At 42.6% G+C, this 21503-nt stretch overlaps 2 protein-coding genes across 2 annotated transcripts in view; both read left to right on the top strand. All coding sequences in view use genetic code 11, as the record gives it.

Annotated features, from left to right (window-relative positions):
- Positions 1–2793, top strand: part of EGR_06857 (Myosin-VI) — a gene marked incomplete at both ends in the record, with an annotated part of 14858 nt that extends 12065 nt beyond the window's left edge. Inside the window, 5 exons of the mRNA XM_024496106.1 lie at positions 797–990; positions 1669–1952; positions 2079–2145; positions 2469–2583; positions 2669–2793. Coding sequence (XP_024349526.1) covers positions 797–990; positions 1669–1952; positions 2079–2145; positions 2469–2583; positions 2669–2793 — 785 coding nt within the window. The remainder of the gene's footprint in view (positions 1–796; positions 991–1668; positions 1953–2078; positions 2146–2468; positions 2584–2668) is intronic.
- Positions 2794–16785: 13992 nt separating this feature from the next.
- EGR_06856 (ATP-binding cassette sub-family B member 7) lies at positions 16786–21442 on the top strand (the record flags this gene model as incomplete). The annotated part of the gene is made up of 9 exons (XM_024496105.1): positions 16786–17007; positions 17048–17288; positions 18275–18543; positions 18642–18818; positions 19491–19862; positions 20128–20256; positions 20315–20491; positions 20864–21139; positions 21218–21442. The coding sequence occupies 9 exons, from the start codon at positions 16786–16788 to the stop codon at positions 21440–21442; spliced, it is 2088 nt and encodes a 695-aa protein (XP_024349525.1).
- Between the last annotated feature and the right edge of the window lie 61 nt (positions 21443–21503).

Raw genomic sequence — 21503 nt, 5'->3', positions numbered from 1 at the left:
CAGAATATGTATTGTGGCTTGGGGCTACTGCCATGACCTGGAGGCCAGGCCCCCAGGTGGCGGTACGATGACGGAGCCCCTAATTAGTCCATTATCAAAACCGAGAGTTAAACAAGAAAATTAACTCATTACAAATAAGTGGTCAATTTTGAGGGCCCCATTTGATTGACAATTATTCAATTTAATTTGATGACATTTTCACCTTTGCCAAAAATGCTTCGGTACCTCAGTGAGGGACGAATGTTCTGTATTGAGTGGCCTCCCCTCTAATTTAGCCCACTTCGACGCACGGTGAATAGTAAGTTGGTGGTTGGTTTTACGTATATGAAGATTCCATTCCAACTCAGTAAAATATTAAGGCAAATTTCCCAAAAGAAATCGGTCCTCTGAATAGTTAAGGTTCAAACGCGCAATGGAGAAGCATTATTCTGTGTCGATTTCAGAATTTTACATTTGAAAATTCAATCATGGGTCTTAACAGGTCTTACTTACAATCCGTCACCTCCATTCGGTTGGCGATTAACCTATTAATGAATCTTATTTGAAGGAAGGCTCTACTTTTCTTGCGAAGGTAAATCGTGATTAATTTTGGGAACATTTTGTTGGAATTTGCCTTGAATACGCTACCAGCCCCGTTTTCAACCAAGAAATGTGTGCTTTAAGGGGAAAATTTGATGGGAAAAGTCTTATTTTATGTGTCACTACCACGTTCAAAATTTTGTTGAGTGCCCCCTGCAATTGGTGGAGTGATGCAATAACTAAACAAGTAAGCTTGCTTTGTTTTCTCGGTTTTCAGTGCGGGAGAAAATCGCCTATCGACAGCGCAATGCAGTGACCATTCAGCGCCACACGCGTGGATGGTTGGCGCGGAAACGTGTAAGCTGCTTCATTCGGGTAAATCGAGCCCTTCGAGGGATGACGAAGGAGCTTGAGGAAGTACGAGAGGCCTACAAACACCTTCCAGAATTCCAGGGTAAAGGATATGCCAACGTAAGAACGATTTCACTCTCCTTTTGTTTTATTTGTATGTCATTAAATAATCCCTTTTTGAATGCATTTTAAACGAAAAGTGATGCAAAAACCAAACTGCCCTGATCGTAACATGACCATGTTCAACACTGGTAAAGAAGTCTGGATGTAATGAGGTCTTGCGGTGGCTTGTCACGGCCTCTTGAGTGAAATTGATGCTTTTCATAGCCTTTTGTGGGTAAACTGTTCCTAACTCGTTTAGTTTATGAATATGAAGGGTGATTGGCAGGGTTTTCAAGGCCCATTTCTACACCAGTTGATTGACTTGATTCACTAGAGTACTGTCTTAAAGTTGTTCTATCGAACGATCTCAGTTGAATGGCTCCCAACCTAGTGGTGGTGATCTATGCTAGGTAGTGGGTGATCCGACAAACACCGGCGGCTTTTTTGCTATTGTAGCGTTTTCTAATCCATCATATCATTATTAGACAGTTGTTAGACATGAAATGCACTTACTTATCACTTATTGTAAAAATATCACAACTAACTGGTTATCACCATTGGCAAACGGAAGAGATAGCTTAACGAACCCAGAGGTCTCCCGCTAAAAGATCTGAGATAACACTTCTTTCAAAGGGTGTGTTCATTAATGTCAGGTTCAGTTGATAACAGTGGTGAGAATTGGCGCCTGTCTTGCAGGTGGACCAGGCAATGTTTGAATTGCACGAACTTGAGCGACGCATCCGCCAAGGTCCAGGTGCCATGAATCCGGAGGAGTTGCAAACGAATTTCGAAAGACTTCAAACAAATGTGAGAGAAGTGCAAGCGGAGGTGGTGGAACATCAACGTCTGGAGAAGGAGAAAAGGGGGAAGGAAAGGAAAGCGGAAAGTCTCAATGAAGATTCTCTTAATATGGCACCCCCGATAAAGCTCCGCAACGTCGGCAATCTCCAATCAGCCGTCCCGAATGATTTACTCAATTCGTAAGTCAGCCTCTGCTGCTCCGCAGTTCAAAAACACCTTCATGCTTGAATAATGCTTACTGATTTCAGTAGTCGCTTTAGAGTTGAAGCAATTTTACCATTCCCTTTGCCCCTGTTTGATTTTAGGTCCAACGGTAGTAGGCAGGTTCATACGAATGGATTGGGTGATATTTACAGGGATGGAAGTGAAAGTGTATGTCTGCAAGTCCTAGTTCAATTTTTTGTCTCCATGGTTTCTTTTTTTTGCATTGATAAATCTAACATGGGCCTATTCATTTCCTTAGTAATTAATAACTGTGTTTCTTAAAAATGGCTAATTAATGCATCAAAATGAATGCCCTTTCGGGTACTACTCTGGCACTTTAGTGCAAAATTGCCTTAAAAGTTAAGTAATTGCGATGACAACATAGGTTCAAAATCATAAAGTAGCTCGTGTTTATTCTCTGCGAGTTGGTGTTTAAACTCTCCATGTTTGTTTAACCCAATGGTCAATCGTTCTTCTAATTGGGTTTCTAGACTCCCACAAGTTTCCTGACCGATGCTGGTTCCACTGAAACAATAAACTTTCTAATACAACGAATACACGACATGACACTCAAAGAAATAGAGTCACACATGGACTCTACTAGCTGTAAGTTTATATTCTCGCCTTTTGTCTTAGCATCGTCATTCCGATTACGTTGAGGGGTTTAACTGTTCTACTCGAATTATTTTAGCTGAAATTGAGCGAAGATATTGCGAACGGGAGATTAAATTACGTTTCATTGCATATAAGGACTTCAAAGGCGGTAAACGTTCGTCCACGCTGCTGCAAAATGGTCGGGATGGGCGCTCGCACTAACGTCATTTCCACTCCAATTTGGCTGTTGTACATACAGACACCTGTAACCCGCACCTTGCATCTCATTTCATGGCCTATTTTCGCCTTCACTTCTTTCCTCACATTTATGTGGACTATTTTTAAAGCTCGAAATGTGTTCATCTCGCGAGTATGTAAAACTGTGATTTAAGAATGGTCTTATTGCCTAAACAATAAATCCCAGCGTTGATTAATAAATAATTAGTTTGGTACAACGCGAACAATGGATAATCTTCATTTATTTACTTTTGGTGATCGTAAAATCCGACTAAATCGGTACTCAGTGGATGCTACTGCAGAAGCGAAGCGAGATAGGGAGATTAGGTTTGAAATTCCATTGGCTGAAACCGCCCTTGACTGATTGGTCTGCGCACACCTGATGCCTGGACGTCAACTTCAACGCCATTGGCCGAAATTTGGTGGTGCCTGCAACCTTAGAACAGGATAAAGGAAGGCAGGACAGGATAGGCAACATACCACCTTTTTGTTGCTTCTGCACGTTCGTTTGAATGAATTTTTGGTTTCCCGCGGTGGTCATTTTGGCCGGAATTGTGGCCTACCTCTGTGTGACCCCTGGGCCGAGGATTTTCGAGCAAGACATCGTCCTTAATCAACAGGCCATGCGATGCTTCCAATTTGTCACTAATTTTAGTCGCTATCCCTCGTGGTTGGATTCAGTCAAATCTGTCACCTCGGATGTCGACCCCTCCAGTGCCATAGTTGGAACGCAATTTGAACTTCTCTTCTCGAAAAATTATGTTGGTAAAGCTTTGTATTCAGCGAATTCATACAAGAATCTTGCCAATTTATAAATGACCAACCGTTAAGAGGCTAGAATTGGCGTGAATAATATTTATGCAGTTGAATCTTTCTATCCTCTTGGCATTCAAGCAGTAGCATAGCTACAACGCATTATATTTCTATTACTAGTTCTAAATTTGTTATATTCTTTGCGCCTCTCACAATGCCCCAAATCCAAGACTGTTTGAAACTATTGAAAGGTTTTATTTTCAGCTCGGCAGTATTAGAGGAGGCCGTTTTAATTTTTCCGGGTCTTTGCAGGAGATTCTGTACCACTTAAACCTTATCTACGTATTGCGCAGATGGCTAGATTCCGACGGTGTGCACAGGATTTTACTAAACCGCGAAGAGCATACGCACCGTGGGCGGAATGGGAGTGGCCGTCCAAAAGTGGAGTTGATGGATGGCGGGTATATCACGGAGGCAATTAGGCGCACCTCATTTTAGGCGTTCTGTTTTTAATGCTAGGATCAGTTCGCATTAACAATGGGTAATGTTACGAGGATAAAAGAAGACAAAATATGTAGTCAATGGTAGAGGGTGGTTTACTTTCCCCTATTTCGATGTGCAATTTAAGGGGAAGTAAGCAAATTCTACGCCTTTACACATTTTCGTAGTTGTCATCGTAGGTAGATAGGTGATGAATATATCAAACAGTAACTTTTATTTCTATTCTTCGGAACAAAGAAATGGTCAAAGGCAGACTGTGGTAAATTTTTCCATTTGCTTGTCTCTATTTAAGAGAACAACAAAATGAAAGCCGAAGTCCTTGAAATAGTCGAGGGGATGCGCTTTTCTATTGGACTGAATGATCTTATGCAAACGGTGATGAATTTCACCGTTAAGAGTCTTCCGAAAGGCTCCTGCAAGATCACCGTGACAATGACCTCGAGGAAGAACAATTTCCTCTCTAACGTGAGTTACCACTGATTTTATACGTTTGCACACCTCATTAGCGAAACGGTAGCTGATAAATTGTAAAAATATTTCCTTCTTCGTCCCAGCTGTCAAAATAGTTCCCGTCAGGTAACCTAGCAATGATTTTTATAACATTTATCTAAATTGCCTCCTGACCTAATTGGAAGAGATGGTTATTAATAGGGAGGTGTTGGGGGGATAATGCAGCACTGATGAAGAATAGGAATTCATGTACTTTCCTTGCCTTGCCTCGAGGCTTTCCTGAAGACGAAAGAATACGTAGTACTCGGATAGAATATTCAGTCTCGACGTAGAGTAGGGCTTGATACCACTGATGCTACTGGCCGTCCTGCAGAGGTACAGTGGGGGCCCCCAAGTGGCTCGTTACTAAAACCTAGAGTTAAAAACAAGTAACGTACTATAGCGACCAATTAATACATTCAGGGTCAACGATTTAGCTCAATTTAGATGCAGAAAATTAATTTGAAAGCAAACTATGTTGCCAATTTTCATTAAGGAGTTGAAAACTTGTTTACACCTTTTGTGTTTACTGTGCTAATGCACCTCCATTACTGAATAATGCATTAATTGCACTGATGAGAAAAACGTGAGTAAATTATAAGGGCGGCTGTGTGAATCTCTCCACTAGTTGTACCCCGGTTGTGTCGGTTAAAAGTAGGGGAGATTGGCCCATTCCCTCAACACGGCTCCTCTGACATTTACCCTCTGTAGTCTTCTACCTTGACCTTTAATCAAGGTCAAGCGCAAGGTCTGCTGCCGGTAGGGAATTTTCATTTCACATAGCCACCAACCGCCCATAAAATGCTACCTTATTGATTGCGGGACAAAAAAATGATTGATACGCAACCCTCTTCGTGTAGTTCGGCGTGCATGCTTTTGGGCATGTTAGAATGGAATCTATTATTCCGGCCATTGCACGCCATTGTCGGCGAAAAAGGAAAATTGCGAAACGTTGAGTGCCGGATAAGTGACGGTGGAGTGGGGGGAAAGGGGAAGAAAAACAGACATTTGAAATTATTGTCAACCCCCTGTCGAAATGTTACTACCATTTCGCTACTTTCAATGCCTTGTAGTTACTGTACCTTTAGTGGGTATAAGTGAGTAACAGAGACAGTTTGGTTTCGCTTCAGTGCAGAAGATAAAAGAAATTAAGCTGGAAGTAATCGTTTTAGGCACAGATGAAATCTGGAACATTCTGGCAGTAATGACTGTAAATTTGTTGGCCAGTCTGGTTTTGCATTGATGACCGAATGACCTGAACCTCGCTGCGTAAAAGTGACGCTTGGTCTATGTAAATTACCGCAGAGGTTGGCTACTAATGTATTAGAACTGTTATAAAATCCTGGGCCCTCTGTAGAGACCAATCCCTCGTCACATTGCCTGCTTAATTTTCGGTTTTGGCAGAGAGGCCACAATGTGCCACCTTCGGGCGGCTTGACCTTGAGACCGTGCCAGTAGCTCCTAAGCTTTTCTGTAGTCCAATAATAAGTTCTATGACCGAGTGTTATGCATTTTTTCTTCTTCAAGGTAGTCGCGAACTCTACAGCATGAATGATGGTCTTATACCAGTTAAAAGTTTTCAAATTACGAATTTTTAAATTGAGTAAACATTATTAGATTGGCCGGTGAACGGATAGTATAATGTCTGGCTTGACCTCTTCCGACAGACGGGCAAGAATGACGAGATTTTGGCCATCATCACGCACAAGTGGGTCGTGTCTCAGTGGCAAGGTCTTTGTTAAACCCCCATTCGTCAATGCCGTTAATCTTACTACTCCGCTCACTGCCAAAGCCACAATGTACATTTACAAAACAAATAAAAATGGGAGCAGTTTTGGTCTTTTTTTAAAGGAATTTAGCAAAATAACCATTTTCTAAGTTTGCGGATAACTGACGGAGAAATACGTTGGAATGTTTTTGTATTGTTGAAAAGCGAGTTCTTCCCCTCACTTATTTTGCCCAAGACTTGTGGTAGTAGTTATGTAGGCAAGGTAACGATGTTTCCACCTGTCAGGATGCCTAGCCGCAGTCACGCATGCACCCACGGAATCACGTAGTGTTGACGTTGTTGTGGCCCGCACGCTGTGTAGCGTCTTCAACCTCGTACCTGATATCCTAGCCGCTCCCCGTGCAAGAATTTCTATTGCCAAAACCCATATTTAGATAGCAGTCGGAGGATTCGTGTAAATATGTCGGTTTCGTTTTAAGCCCTCTCTCTTAGGCGCCACGAACGCTTGGACTAATGACCTAAAACCGATGACATTCACTTTAATACAGTATCAGAGCCTCACATCATTTCATAAACGTCTTTAATGTCATGGTCAAAACGTCAAAAGTATTTACTAGACGGGTGAATCTTTGCTCGTGATGTTTGAAATTGCAATCTGTAGTTCGCGTTGTTGAACTAAAGATTGTTGTTTCCCGATTAATTTTACATTCCTTATTTTAAAAGAATATTTTCGAGTGAGTTTGGAATTGTTGATGATTAAATGGAGCCTACTGATCACAATATTTATGTCAAATTTTAAATGAAGGAGCACTAAAATGGTCACAGTACTTTGCACAGGATTCTGGCGTACTATTGTAGTGGCCTGAGACTTCCCTGAAGGGGGAAGGAGACATGATACTCAAACAGAATACACCTTGTTGACCTACAAAATGTCTTGGGGGCTGCCAGTGTGGTTCACAGGCCAGACTGTTTGGCAAAGGTACAGTGGTGGAGCCCCCAAGTAACCCGTTATCAAAACCGAGAGTTAAACAAATAATTAGCTTATTGAGAAAAACTGGAGAAATGTTTGGTCCCACAATTTTCTGCATTTCTAGTTTAATTTCTATGATATATCAAATCCGACTATTTCCGTTGCAGAACTTCATTGTCCCCACTGTTCGAATGTCCTTTTACAACTGGATGCTAAAGTCCCTGCTCAAATTGAAGGCATCGGCGCATTGAAATATGGAAACAGCGTAAGCCATATCTATGTACATTTACTTAAAGCCCCGAGGCCTCTACGCAGTACCAAGCAGAGAGCAGAACAACTTCGACTATGATAATGCCTTTACCTTCTATGATTGCATCCAGTCACTAATATTACCTTGTATCTCAATCGCTCACACTCTATCCCTCTCTCTCTCAATGTATACACATTTACATCGCTCTGAGATCTTTTACAAGGACCACACACAGTCCTAGATTTTGTGCATTCATATGGAGGGAATTACTTATTTTTTATGGCAAAATGACATTGGTTGAGGGGCCTGCGATGGTGGGCTGCGCACTTATTGCACCTAGTTGTTAAGTTAGCCTTAAAAGTGACTTCATTTTCACTATTTTCAGACATAGATTAAATGCCTTAGAAATATACTCACTTTTGTGGCTCTCTGAACTTTTGAATCAGGCTTAAAATATTCATTTAGGGGGAATGTAAGCATCAATTGCATTATTGTCGAAAGTTACTTGGACTGCATAATGGCGTGGGTGCTTCAATGAGTGGCATTCGACGCACAGAAAAGGTGGCCCAGCGAACACCCAAAAAGTTCTAAGCAATAGAGCTTAAGAAGCCATGAGTGTTGAGATGACAGTCACCGGTAGTTGAGGTTTGGAGATAATTTGCACTATGAAGGGGCTCGATGTTTCGGTAATAGCCTTACAAAGTAAATTACTTTAGATTTTTTAATAATGCTCCAACATCTATTGTGGTGGTATTCTGTTTTAAAAGTATTGCAGCTCCCTGATACTTCCCTGGAGAGAAAATACTCGGGCGGAATAAGCTTTGTCTGCTAACAGAAGAGAATGGGGCTGCTGCCATGGCATGGAGGCCAGACCACCCATGAAAGGCACAATGGCAGAACTCCTAAGTGACGCCTTATCAAAACCGAGAGTTGAATAACCAACGTGTTACACAGCCCCTTCTCTCTTTTGAGCGTTGTAACCGGCGATTCCCATGGTCAACCTCCCGTGTCATCCATCACACCGTAATCGGTGCTGTAAGGGAACACCCATGAGCCGACAGGGCCACTCATCGAAGTTTCACGTAACTGAGACGATACTTGACCTCAAGTTTACTGATCCCTCTACTAGATCTGGAGTTCCGTCCTGTACGGAAATGTATTTGGGAGAACAGGGAAATGTACTGACCATCACATGTTTTCATGGTTAGTGATAGGAACACTGGCCTAAAAGCAGTCATATAACAAGGGACGGGGTCTAGCATAGTTCTGTGGGGGTAAGTTTTGACACCTATCCCCCCTTACCATATTTTTCGCACTTCAGTACTGCCAAACCATATCTCTCTTGGTTTTATCCAGCTACTTAATACCTTTCCGCAGGTACGGCAAATAGCTTAGCAGCAAACGCTTCCAGGTGGTTCACAACTATTTTCGCCCCATTTGTTGATAACTTTCGTGCATACCGATTCTCCCATCTCCTGCATATGTTTTTCTTCCGTCAGGTTAAAATTCTACCACCCAACGGTAAAAATTGGGATAGTTGTCCTTTAAGATAAAATAACCTTCTGCTAACACCAATTTGTCGCCTAGAGACTTCCCTGATGATGAAATAGGACATAATCCTTAGGCAGAATTTGCATCATCGACATACAGAAGGGATTAGGACTAATGGCATGGCCCGGAGACTAGACCACACGGCAGAGGTACAATAATGGCGCCCCGCATTGGCTTGTTGCCAAAACCGGGAGCAAGGCCTATAATTTACCTATTGTAGCATAAATATCAACCGTCCTTTCCAGAAACACTACTAAGGGAGTATTTTTGCATCTTTGACGCGTTTGTGATTTCGTTTATTTAGTGCTATTTGGATAATCTCAGATTCCTGCAATAAATTTAGCTACCAGATTTTCAAATTTTGCTAAATTATAATCTTTTTGGCAGTGAAGTTGTAAGAGGTCCAAAGTTCCCCTCTTCTTTTTTCCATCTAGAACAAGGAGTTTGGTTAAAGGGGGACACGTGCCACTTGATAAGTGTTTTGAATGGATAGGGAGGAGTAAGGTTAAAAGAGTCTAGGCTTGTTTACCTGCCCATGGGGCAATGGCCTCCACTCGGTCATGTGGGTGACATAAATTGGCCACCTTTCACCTACAAAGTACATATTTGTGGATGAATGTCAATTTATTCAACTTAATCGAAGACGATCTAAAATTTCCTGAATGCGTTGGATAATAGTGGGGAAATAGTGCCACACAGAATCTGTGGACTGACTAGTTCGGCATTACAAATATGGAAGTGCGGTTCTTCTTGCCGAATGCTTGCGTCTAGCATACCCTCTTTGTGCTTCAACCAGGGCAGCGACCAGCTTCGCCTAGTCACTTTTAAACACTGGGCCAAATGAAAATGCAGCGTTATGGACGACTTCCTACCGGAAGTGTTACTGCTCAGGCATTTCATGACAATTTTGGGGTTAGTAGTTCATGGAAGGAAGAAAATCATTTAAAATAAATTACTCAACTCTGTTTCAAAGTAAATGCGCATTATCACGATTACTCAAAGCCATGGAACAGCAGCCAATTTTTTTCTCCCCAAAATAAGCAATAATGACAGCTCTGCAAGCAACTCAATGTAAATTTTTCTTATGGTAACTTTGCAGTAAAAGTGCTTCTGGTTTGTTTGTACTAGCATGCAGTAATGGGAGACGTCAGGAAGGCAAATGCGTGTTTATCCGGATTGTTCCAATAAAATTGCTTAAACCTTAGTTTTACTCTCTTCCACGTGACATGAAAAGTGCACTTGTAGTAATCAGTTTCCATGGGAAAATCGTTGCATTTGCCACATAATGACGCAGTATGCAAATTCTACATATTTTTTCCACGACTACAGTTGGGTGGATCACTGCTGTACCTCGACAATGTTCTACCAGATGCCAGACTTACCAAAGAGAAAGTCACTATCACGCTACGTCAAAGGCAGCCATACTTTGTCTGTAAAATTATGTTCGAGTCCAGAGCGCCTCATTTGACTACCAGGACTGGCGATGCGTCTAGACCGCATGCGTGATCGTATTTTACAGTGAACGATGGCGACCACCATGAGTGCGTCCAAATAGTAAGCCTAGTAAAGTGCTTGTCATCACATTACCCACTCATTCTTGAACTGTTTGGCACTGCGTTGCTGATGGAGGGGTAGAAATGCTTCCATGAAGATGTTGAAATACATCGGTCAAAGGATTGTGCTGAGTGCTTAAAGTATTGATACTCGTTTTTGCGCCGTGCAATTCCATTCGTTCCTTCCTTTTTTCCTACTCTTGTTTTAACCACTATTGCCACTTCCCTTTAAATTACTAAAAAGCCTTCACATCGCTACTATTGCAACTGCCTCTGCTGACTAGTAAAACTGACTTGCTCGGCTATACGTAGATTTTTTTCCTTGATATAATCACTGCGTCATGGTATCGTAAACGCGGTTTTCTACTTGAATTACTTTGTTCCCGATTTCGACATTCTGTTTCGGGGAAAATAACTGACGCTCTTAAACAGTAAGCTCTTACAAGCATCACCAACTTGAGATCTACGAAAGATCGACATGAACCTCAGCCAGTCCGGCAATGCAACATTTTCGCCTCCAAAATCATCAATTGCCTACTGAGAAAATTAGGTTTACAATCCTGCTCTGGGATTCCCACTCGGCCAAAACTGAAAGGGTGAAAATTGAAGAGGCTGTTTGGATTGTTGCTTTTATTTGCAAAACATCCTCTTTTACTTGAAGACATTCAAGGGCTATCTGATTGCTAGGGTTAAATAGACTCTCTTTGCCCTGTTAGCACGCTTGAAAAAGATGGCTACAGAAGAGGCGATGTGAAACTGTACACTGGTGGCTTCTGCGCTGATCAAATGTTCTTTTAAGCTGCAGGTGGAGTGAAGAAAAATGCTACAGCTCTTGTTCCCTCCTGTGCCCTCTCCTGTATAGCTACACGTCTTTAAATTGCATCGCTTTCTCCGCGTCGCCACTTAGAGGACATGAGCTGCCAACTTCATCATTTCGTCACCACCTCTTCTGTAACACGTCAGAAAGGATCGTTACGAACACAACTTTTCCACCTAAATGCCACAAATGTCAAAAGTGATGTCAATTCAGTCTTTTGCAGATGCTGTCATGATTTCCTAATGTGCTGACAGCGTAGCTGTCTAGTTTGATTTATGAGAAAGAAGTATGGCAATTCTAGCTGATTTATAACACCTCGTTTCCAGATTCGCCGCAGCATGAAACAAGGAACCAGTGTCCGCGCAGGCAGGCTTAAGTGGGAGGTACACCTGAGCTACTTTTCCTTGACCTATTTAATTCGTTTTTTCCGATCCACTTGAAACAAGATTCCAAAAGCCCCTTTTTCAATTACTGTTACCCGAATGTCAAAGTACCTACGAGGCAGCACCGCATTAGCGGCAGCTGTCATTAACTAATGGGCACCGGTGGTATAGCTGCGGGTAATTTAGCTATTATTCCTAACCGTAGTGCAGTAAAAATAAACAAACATGGAAGATTAGACCAGTTTTGAAGAAGAGGCATTAAAGAGACCCTGACTTTTGCTGAATCCTTTGGGAAGCAGCCATCTAATGTGTTCAAAGTTGGTTTTAAGATTCTGGGGTCACTGTTTTCATCCGCTTTGAAAGCCTGGGAGACTTTTTTCGCTGTTTTGAGTTCTGTCATTCTAAAGATTCCAGTTCACACCCGCTTGGAAAATTTGCTTTGCTAAAACACACTTTTTAACACAATTCTTTAATATTTCAAGCATTTATACCTCTTCACTTATACTACTCGTCCCTTTCAGTAGCAAGTGGTGTGAACAGCAGAAAGACATGCGGCAGGAGGGATGGCAAGCGAATGAGTAACAACCCAGAGTGGAAGTCAAGCATAAAAATAGCAATCGTCGCCTTTGATTTGATCCCCAACAAATTCGCAGTGGTTACAACATGATTGGGAAAATTCAAGCTTGAAATGTTAAAGAGGTTAAGTGTTTGAACGGATGATGTGACTGAAAAGTAAGTGTACCAGTTACATGCTAGACGAATGACTGGTACACCCACTTCCGCATCGCTTCGAGTATTCCCTGAAGGTGGTAGAGAGCTTAATACTCCTGCAGATTAAGTTTTGTCTACCAACAGAAGAGATTGGGGCTACTGGCACGACTCGGAGGCTACACTACCCCTGAAAGGCACATTGGCAGAGCTCCTAAGTAAACCCTTATCAAAACCAAAAGTTGAATAAACAACGTGTTACACAGACCCTCTTTCCATTTGAGTGTTGTAACCGGCGATTCCCAAAGTCAACCTCCCTTGTCATCCATCACGCCGTAATCGGTGCTGTAAGGAAACACCCACGAGCCGACAGTGCCAGTCACCGAAGTTTCATGTAACTGAGACGATACATAAGCGCAAGATCACCGACCCCTCTTGACAATTCTGCTGGATGTGAAGTTTCGTCCTGTATGGAAGTGTATTTGGGAGGACAGGGAAAAGCACTGACCATCACGCGCGTTCATTATTAGTGATAGGAACACTGGCCCAAAAACAGTCATACAACAAGGGACGAGGATCAATTGTTCTGTCGGAGTAAAGCTCTGTATCTATTCCTCCGTGTTCCTATTTTTTCGCTTTCATGCTGCCAGCCATATCTATTTGGGCTCTATCCTGCTAGTGGAGATGCGAAGGAGGCTGCGCGAGTTCACGTAAATTGTACCTTATTACAGGTACTATAGACACCTTCGTAACGAACTATTCCGGGTAGCTTGCGGCTAATGGTGCTTCATCTGTTAATGGCTTTCCAGCAGATCAGGAGAACGGAGCAGTTGCTGAGGGTAGATGTCATTCTCGACCCTTCTTCTGGGGGCGTCGCATGTTGTCCAATTCGCAGGAGATACACTTCTTTCTTCAAACCACGGTTTAGCATGCATCAGTAGAAATGTAGAAATTTGCCCTTTAATTTCGGGTTTTACCTTCAGCTTCCACCAACGTATCGCCCCAAGACTTCCCTGAAGACAAAAGAGGACATGATGCTCTGCCAGAAAGTGCATTGTCGCCGCCCATGTCGTTACATCCAGCAATGATTCAGTATTTGGTATTTACTGCCCTTCCTCACAGACCAAGGCATAGGGTAGAGCGAATTAGGCGACAGTTCATGCAAGGTTATCCAGAAGCAACATTGTAGACATCATTCTTTCAACTTACCAGCTCCATATTGCGCACCATCTACAAATGTTGCGTATTTGGAGAGGTGGAGTTTAAATTTTATGGAACAGTAGAGGCGTAGCTGTCAAACAGAAGGTGCTCTTTGACCTGAGAGTCAGCCTGCTTCGCTTCAACTAAGCCTTTGACGTCTTCCAGATGAATTCTGCCTACACCATAACTCGATACTTGTGCCTCCTAAATAAAACATTCTTCTCCCATTTCGAACAATGCTGCGCATCTCTTTTCAACACAAAACTGTAAAAGTGCATAGGACGGTACGTAGATGGGGATTCACGCTTCTTCCCCAAGCTTTGCTCTCTTTGCTCGCTTTGCATATTATGCCCAACAGGAGGATTTTTTATTTATTTAACTATAATGCCAAACTTTTCATGTTAAAATTTCACCCATGCCGACTCTTCTCTTGACATCTCACATTAACCATCACACTTTCCACACCATAGGAATAGCTGGAGCTCCGCTTACATCAATTATTAGAACCTGAAATGGAAACAAAAGAAAGACCATGGAGACCACCTGTGGAAGCGCTCAAAGGGCAAGGAAAACTACCTTAATGTATTCACTGTTTTTTCTTCTAACAAAGGTTTCAGATCCTTGGAATGAGTGGATTCGTTAATTGAAGGCATCGTTAGAGCCTTGATCGTTTCAATTAGAACTCAGCTCCTAATTTTTACCCATCTAAGACCTCTCTGATGATCGGTCATCGTAAGCGTCGTCAAAATTCCAAAAGATTTGGCATAGTTCCGTAAATAGTACCCTCAACACTGGCACCTTGATCCCTACACGCCATTTTGAAAAGCCTGTGTTAACAAATTCACGGGTTGAAGAAAACAGAAACTACAGTTTTAACGTTTTGAGCCTGCATGGGTCCTATCTCGGCCAATTTTGTGTAACCATCTATCATTAGAGGGACACACCTATCTACTCTCTCTTATTGGTTAAGCACCCAGGATATCAACCCCACCCTGTCCCCTGGGATAATGGGTTCGTTCGAAGCAATGCCATTCACTGAAAAGCCACCATTTCCTAGGAGGTTTGGTGTCCGAGATAAGGCACTTGCAGTACTGCGTATAGCGCCTTTTCTGTATTGTTCCGTGAAGTCGTACTACTGCAGTTCCTCGTACCAACGCGTTACTAAACGGTCTACCTCTTTGACTTTTTAAACCACTTCAACCCATGGCGCCTTTTATTTACCAAAGCAATCAATGAAACCCATGGTGGTGGGGAGGACTTTGTGACCCCGACTTTGAGGACCTTGTCCATTAGATGCATTACTTCTAGTAAGGGTAGTGGTATACACATAGGTGGCTACCAGATTAATGTAGTGGCGTCAGTGCCTACCGCATGTTACATGATGCTTGCTATTTCCAACTTAACACTCTAATAAGATATTTTTGTGCACATGACCAGTAGCTTTTAGAGCTCAATCATTTCAAACGAAGTAAGCAGGCTGTGAGCAGAAGTGTTTCGGTGGGACTAGAGGATGCTACCGACAATCGTCCATTGCATCTATGGATAAAGGAATCCCATTCTGCAAAATTTGAGACAGCTTTAGCACTATGTGGAAAATCGCCCTTAGAGTTTACATTCTAAGCTAATTCTGCACAAATGCAGAATTCTATTACCCAGATTTTTCATGTCGATAGTCATGCAGGACTTTTTCCAAACTTCAGTCACCTTTCTTGCTTTTAGAAGCTGTAGCCTGTTCGACCAGAGAGCGATCTTACTTTTTCAAAAAAGAGCTAAACTGCCTGTTGTCGATGACTCAATGCAATTTTTTTAGTATTTTCCTACCTTTGGTCTCAGATTCTTGCATCGTCAAGAGTGAGTAGAAGAAAACAGGTTGTGTAATATGGGGATTTAAAATAGTCAAGATGTTATGGGAAACTAGCGTCCAATCCCTCTATGAGGGTCAGAGGCAACCGATGGGTTGGTTTAATCTTAGTATTCATCAGCAGAATGACATATTAACCATAAATTATTGCTGTAATACCTTAGTTCTTTGTTTAACTCTCGATTCTGGTAACGGAAATTTGGGGCCCCATCATTGCATCTTTTTAATGACTAATACTTTGGCTCCTGGAAATAGCTCCAATCCCTTATATACTTTAAGATTTTGCATCCTACCCAAGCAATTTGTCTTCTTTTTTTATTCAGAGGCATCCAGGAACGCCACATTACTATATGTTGGCTCAGTATTCATTTTGATGTTCATTTGATTAAGATGGTCATCAAAATTCCGTACTTTGTACCTTCATTCGACAATAGGGCTTATTGTGAGGTTGGGACACACAGGGAAAGGTGCAGGTATTCCTTCTAAATTCTTGTAACGATAGTGGTCGTCTAACCACTTAGCAACGCTCACCGGCTGAGATTGACTAGCTATCAGGAATAGGCATAATAATTATACTCGTGACTAAATAAGTTCATGGCCATATATGACGGGAAATTGTTATATTTGAGCCATTTAACGATATTAGCAAACCTGTAAGGGGTATATACATTTACTGCTAATTATAAATTTCGGCATTAAGGCATTGTCTAAAATATTTAAAGGGCCTGTTGTTGCCTTAGGTTCCCCCAAAGGTCACTTAAAAACAGAACATAGGTTACATTTCTCTGCTAGAATTTTTCTTAGATTGAGCCAGTGGAGCGTGCGGGTGTTTTGATGTTTTTTGTAAGCGTGCATATCCCACCGATTCGGGGTTTCTGTTAATTTCGCGGGTTTTTGGCTGGAGTACACTCTTCACATGTTTCCTATATCACTATAATAAGGAAGATTTTTTTTATAAAAAACCTTTGTATGCATCCCACTTGTTTTTCTTTTCTACTTTTACGCATGCATTCCGTTTTCTCCTCCTGTTTGTAATATAGAGGCATTTTCATGACGCCGCCACTTAATTTCCTACTCTTTTCCGAATGCAGAAACCTTGGTCAGAAAAATTTTGAAGTTAGTCAGACTACGCGATCGGATTGGGATTTTTGCCCACTTCAAAAGAAACTCGTGTAGATATGTTTTATTTGTGAACATTTGAAGTGGACAAATATGCTTTCTTCCCACGCATCGTGCTTTTTGAAATGCGGAGTGACTTCTTCACTTCGCATTTACCGTGGTTTGGCTGACTTATCGGCTGTGTATCGAGTCGCTCAACGGCCAATGTTGGAGAAGTTCGCCACTGCCACCTTCAGGACGCCCCAGTCCTCTTGCAGTCGGCAGCTCCACATTCGCGTTCAGGTGGACCCGGACACCGTGAATTTCTCTCGAGATGTGAGTAGTGCGCCTTGTTTGTAATCTTTTCTCCATACAGAAGGCAACAGATGCTATGATAATTCGTCGGCTGTTTGGCTACATCTGGCCCGCTGACAATCCTTCCATTCGCTACCGCGTAGTCACAGCATTTGGGCTGCTTTTGGCTGCCAAGCTGGCCAACGTTGCTGTCCCTTTCATCTTCAAGTACGGCGTCGATGTTATTTCTGGTGATGCACCAGTCCTCCTATCCAGCTGTTCTCCTACAACTATGGCAGTCACCACTATGCTCACTTGCAAGTGTCATTCCATTCCCTGCATAATACTATCTGCATAATTCAGTTTCTCTAGTACAGGAAATACTTTCAGTTACATAAATTAAGCAAGATCGACGTATTTTATACGTTTTCCTTGATACTACGACATGTTATATCTCTCAAACAACCACTTACGTTGTAATCGAAAGTAGAAGGAGGGATTCCTAACGCAGCCTGTTTTTTCATTTGAATGGTTTTGTTTTAGCCTCTCTTATCCCGTCTTTCGTCAGTCTGTACACATTGCAGATGTCTTATTGAGCTTACTTTCCGAGTCCATAAGAATCATCGATGGGTTTTCTAGTTGTTTTTGACATTGATTAATCATCACTTTTTAGTATTACCATCCTGATACTGTATTTTCTCTTGCTTTTTGCGCCTTTTGCCAGGGAAGTTGTACAAATGATCGAGTTCCATTGCTTATACTGTGGAGAATAAGAGCAAAGTGTAGTATTTTGAAATGTCTCTTCAATTGCAAGTCTCCGCTTTTTCAACTTGTCAGTTTATCTACCTGAAATTGTTTTTTAATGAACCGTTTCAAGGTATCCCACGGAATCAGATATTGCATGGCCGGTCTTCGATAATAAGTAATTATATTTATAGATGGTATTGGAAGCTATTTCTGGAGAGGCTGTGTATGAATTTAAGATGGTCCCACGAAAGTGTTACATATTTGAGTCTTAATTAGGTCACTACCATGTCTTATGTCATGACACTTGGAATAATGACGGCAATGGACACGTTTTACATGTCCAGCGCAGTAGCTGCCTGATACAATTAAATTCGACTACAGGATGTGACACATAGTACTGTGATAAAGTATTATTTTTCGATCGTTGCTGATTCATTTCATGATTCACTTTGAATTCTCAACTTAGACCTTCATTGGGTCAAATGTAAAGTGGGTTTCATTTGAAAGGTTAAGGTGAAGAATATATCTGCTTAGTAAATCGCTTATTTTTTCCCCTACCTAGATGGTGCTATGCGTGCAACCGCTTCTGGTTTGAACGAGCTTCGCAATGGTGTTTTTGCAAGAGCTGCTCACTCCTCCATTCGGAAAGTTGGCGCGGCCGTTTTCAATCACGTCCTCTCTCTTGATCTCGCCTACCATCTTGACAGACGGACGGGCGCCATCGGCAAGGCGATAGATCGAGGTGCACGTTCCATCCAATTCGTCCTCATAGCTCTCGTCTTCAACCTCCTTCCAACTCTTCTGGAAGTCAGCCTAGTGACTGCAATCCTCGTGAGCAGTCCCTAGCTTCCCTCCCACTCTCGCATCTCCAATTTTACATTGCCTTAAGAGCCAACTTTACATTTACTTTGTGTTATGGTGTGTTTTAGTTCCATAAATATGGTTTCGAGTGCAGTACAATCGCTCTCTTCTGCGTAGGCGTATATACAGCTTTCACCTTGACTGTGACCCGTTGGCGAACGGAGTTTCGTCGCGAGATGAATAAAGCCGACGGACTAGCGGGGAGTCACGCCACTGATGCCATGATTAATTATGAGACTATTAAGGTAAGTGCTTTCTCGCTGCTTGTCTACGTTATGTCCTTTGTTAACTGGGGGACAGGTAAGTGACCATTATCTGATAACCGGATTGGCTTGCTTCGCATTGTTTCGAACAATGACTAGTCTGGAACTGAACAAGTGAATGGATTAGTCACGTCAACTGTGGCAAGTTATTTACACTGACCGACAGCATGGAAACTCGGAGAACGGAAGAGAATCGACAAAATTATGTAGAACCTTTTTCAGGCGATCGAGCGTTGCTTACCTGTTTCGTCGATTAGCTAATTTGAATGCCTAATTACAGGTCCTCGTCAGCTAGATTTATGCCAAGTGGGTATTTTAACTAAAGGATAAGTATGTTTACTTTTTTCAGTAAAATTCTTGTTACGAATTCTTTTGAACGGCAAGATTGTTGCGACGCGAAAGGGTTCTCAGCCATACCTGCTGCATGTACAAGTTTATTTTAGCTTCTTTGATTAAGATGACCTTTCTAGTTTTTTATAACGGTCTTATTTGGGTTTACTGCAACATCATAAATCAAATCCTGTATGTATTTTAGCACTTAGACTTTGTAGTACCTCGAAAATCTACTTTACAGAATCTATGGTTTAGTTAGGGTTCGCTACTTTACTGAGAAACCTCCTCGTTTTTACTTTTCCATCGCACTTTGTCTTGCAGTACTTTGGAAACGAGGCCCACGAGAGCAGTGTCTACGATGAGTTGCAGGGTCGGTTCGAGCGTGCCAGCATCAAGACCTCCACCAGTCTGGCCGCCCTTAATTTTGGCCAGGTGGCCATCTTCTCCGCCGGTCTGGCTGCTACGATGGCCGTAGTGGCGGGACAAATCGACCCTTCCGCCATCACCGCTGCTGTCACCGCTGGCACAGTCAATTCCGGCCTCACTGTTGGCGACCTGGTGCTGGTTAATGGTCTCCTTTTCCAACTTTCCGTCCCTCTCAACTTCCTCGGCAGCGTCTACCGCGAAATCCGCCAGTCTCTTGTCGACATGGCCACCATGTTCCGACTCTTAGAGATCAAACCAAAAGTTCAGGTACTGTCCTTATCATCATCACCATGGTAAATTTTGAATTTTATGTAGAGAAACGATGCTGAAGGTGAGAAATGTCCAGTCAGCTCAAGTTATAGGGCAAATTTAGATTTGTAAACTTTGAGGTATTCCCTCCAACCTCCTGATGACAGTTCAAATTATGAGTTTGAAAATTTCTCATCTAGGTAAATTTTGAGCTAAGGAATTCCAACCAACCCTGCCGGCTTAAACGGCAACTTTCGAGGGCTCTTTCCTTTTACTTCTTCAGTCTCTGCCGGGCGCTCCAGCGTTAAACGTGACCAAGGATACTGCAAGCATCGAGTTTCGTGATGTCTGTTTCTCCTACCAGCAGGGCGCAGACTCCCCAGTAAAAATCTGCGATGGGCTGTCATTCAGAGTGAGTGCCTGGCTTTCCAACCTGTCAATTCTACGGCAATCTGACTCTTCGTTTGCAGGTGGAGCCAGGTCAGCGAGTGGCTGTGGTGGGGGAGAGCGGCAGTGGCAAATCGACTCTTGTGCGTCTCCTCTACCGATTCTACGATGTCGATGCCGGCTCCGTCCTCATCGGGGGCCAGAACGTCCGAGATGTTGATTTGATCAGCCTCCGCAGATCAATTGCTGTCATTCCTCAGGTGCTTCTCAGCATATGCATTTTCTTTTCCTCTTTTTTCTATTCCCTCAAGTATGGGTATTCTGCTTCCGATATTAACTATGATTTGATTTTACCTGTTTGTTCAAAACAAGATTTTTGCAACCTACTCAAATCCTTGCCTAAATCGGCACATCCAATGTCCCAGTTTGATCAGAATTGTATTTTTAGCAGGATGCTTATTTTCGAGTAGTTGAATTTCGGATGAGGTTCCCATCTTAGCCCACGCAAAAACCAGCCTTCAAAGTGGCGTAAACCTCACCCGTGGATCAAAAGCTAGTAAATTGGCTTCGAATTTATACAGAAACAGAAGCCTAGTCTAAAATCCTCACTGAATATTTTCGTCTAAGTTTAGGATACAGTGCTCTTCCATAACACGATTTTCTACAATCTCAAATACGGGAACCTCAGTGCCACTGATGACGAAGTCTACGAGGCAGCGAGACTTGCTGATGTGGACCAGACCATCCAGCGCATGCCCTTGCGTTACGAAACTCAGGTTGGTGAACGTGGTCTAAAGCTCTCGGGCGGTGAGAAGCAACGCGTCGCAATTGCCAGAGCCCTTCTCAAGAAAGCCCCTATACTCATCTACGATGAGGCGACTTCCTCCCTTGACACTATCACCGAAGGGGTGAGTCCCCAGTCAAAAGTCGCAAAACAGCTCTAAATCCCACCACCTCATCTCATTCTCTCCTATCGCCTCTTGCAGACGATTCTCCGACGTCTAGCAATTGCCACTCCTGGCATCACTTCCCTCGTGATTGCGCACCGTCTGAGCACCATTGTCGACGCCGATCGGATAATCGTCCTTCGTAGAGGAAGCGTTTTTGAGGAAGGCACACACCAAAGCCTTCTTGCTACACCCAACTCCTACTACTCCCACCTATGGTATCAACAAATGACTGGCAAATTGGAAGATAATAGCTGGAGCTAAAATGAATGGCATCGCTCCTAGGTTTACGCTATTGTGCCAGCTTTTAATCCTGGGTTGTTTT

The sequence above is a fragment of the Echinococcus granulosus genome (genome assembly GCF_000524195.1).
Source record: "Echinococcus granulosus chromosome Unknown EG_S00064, whole genome shotgun sequence".
Lineage (NCBI taxonomy): Eukaryota > Metazoa > Platyhelminthes > Cestoda > Cyclophyllidea > Taeniidae > Echinococcus > Echinococcus granulosus.
The sequence above is the reverse complement of the archived record's forward strand: the minus strand, read 5'-3'. Positions and strand labels throughout refer to the sequence as shown.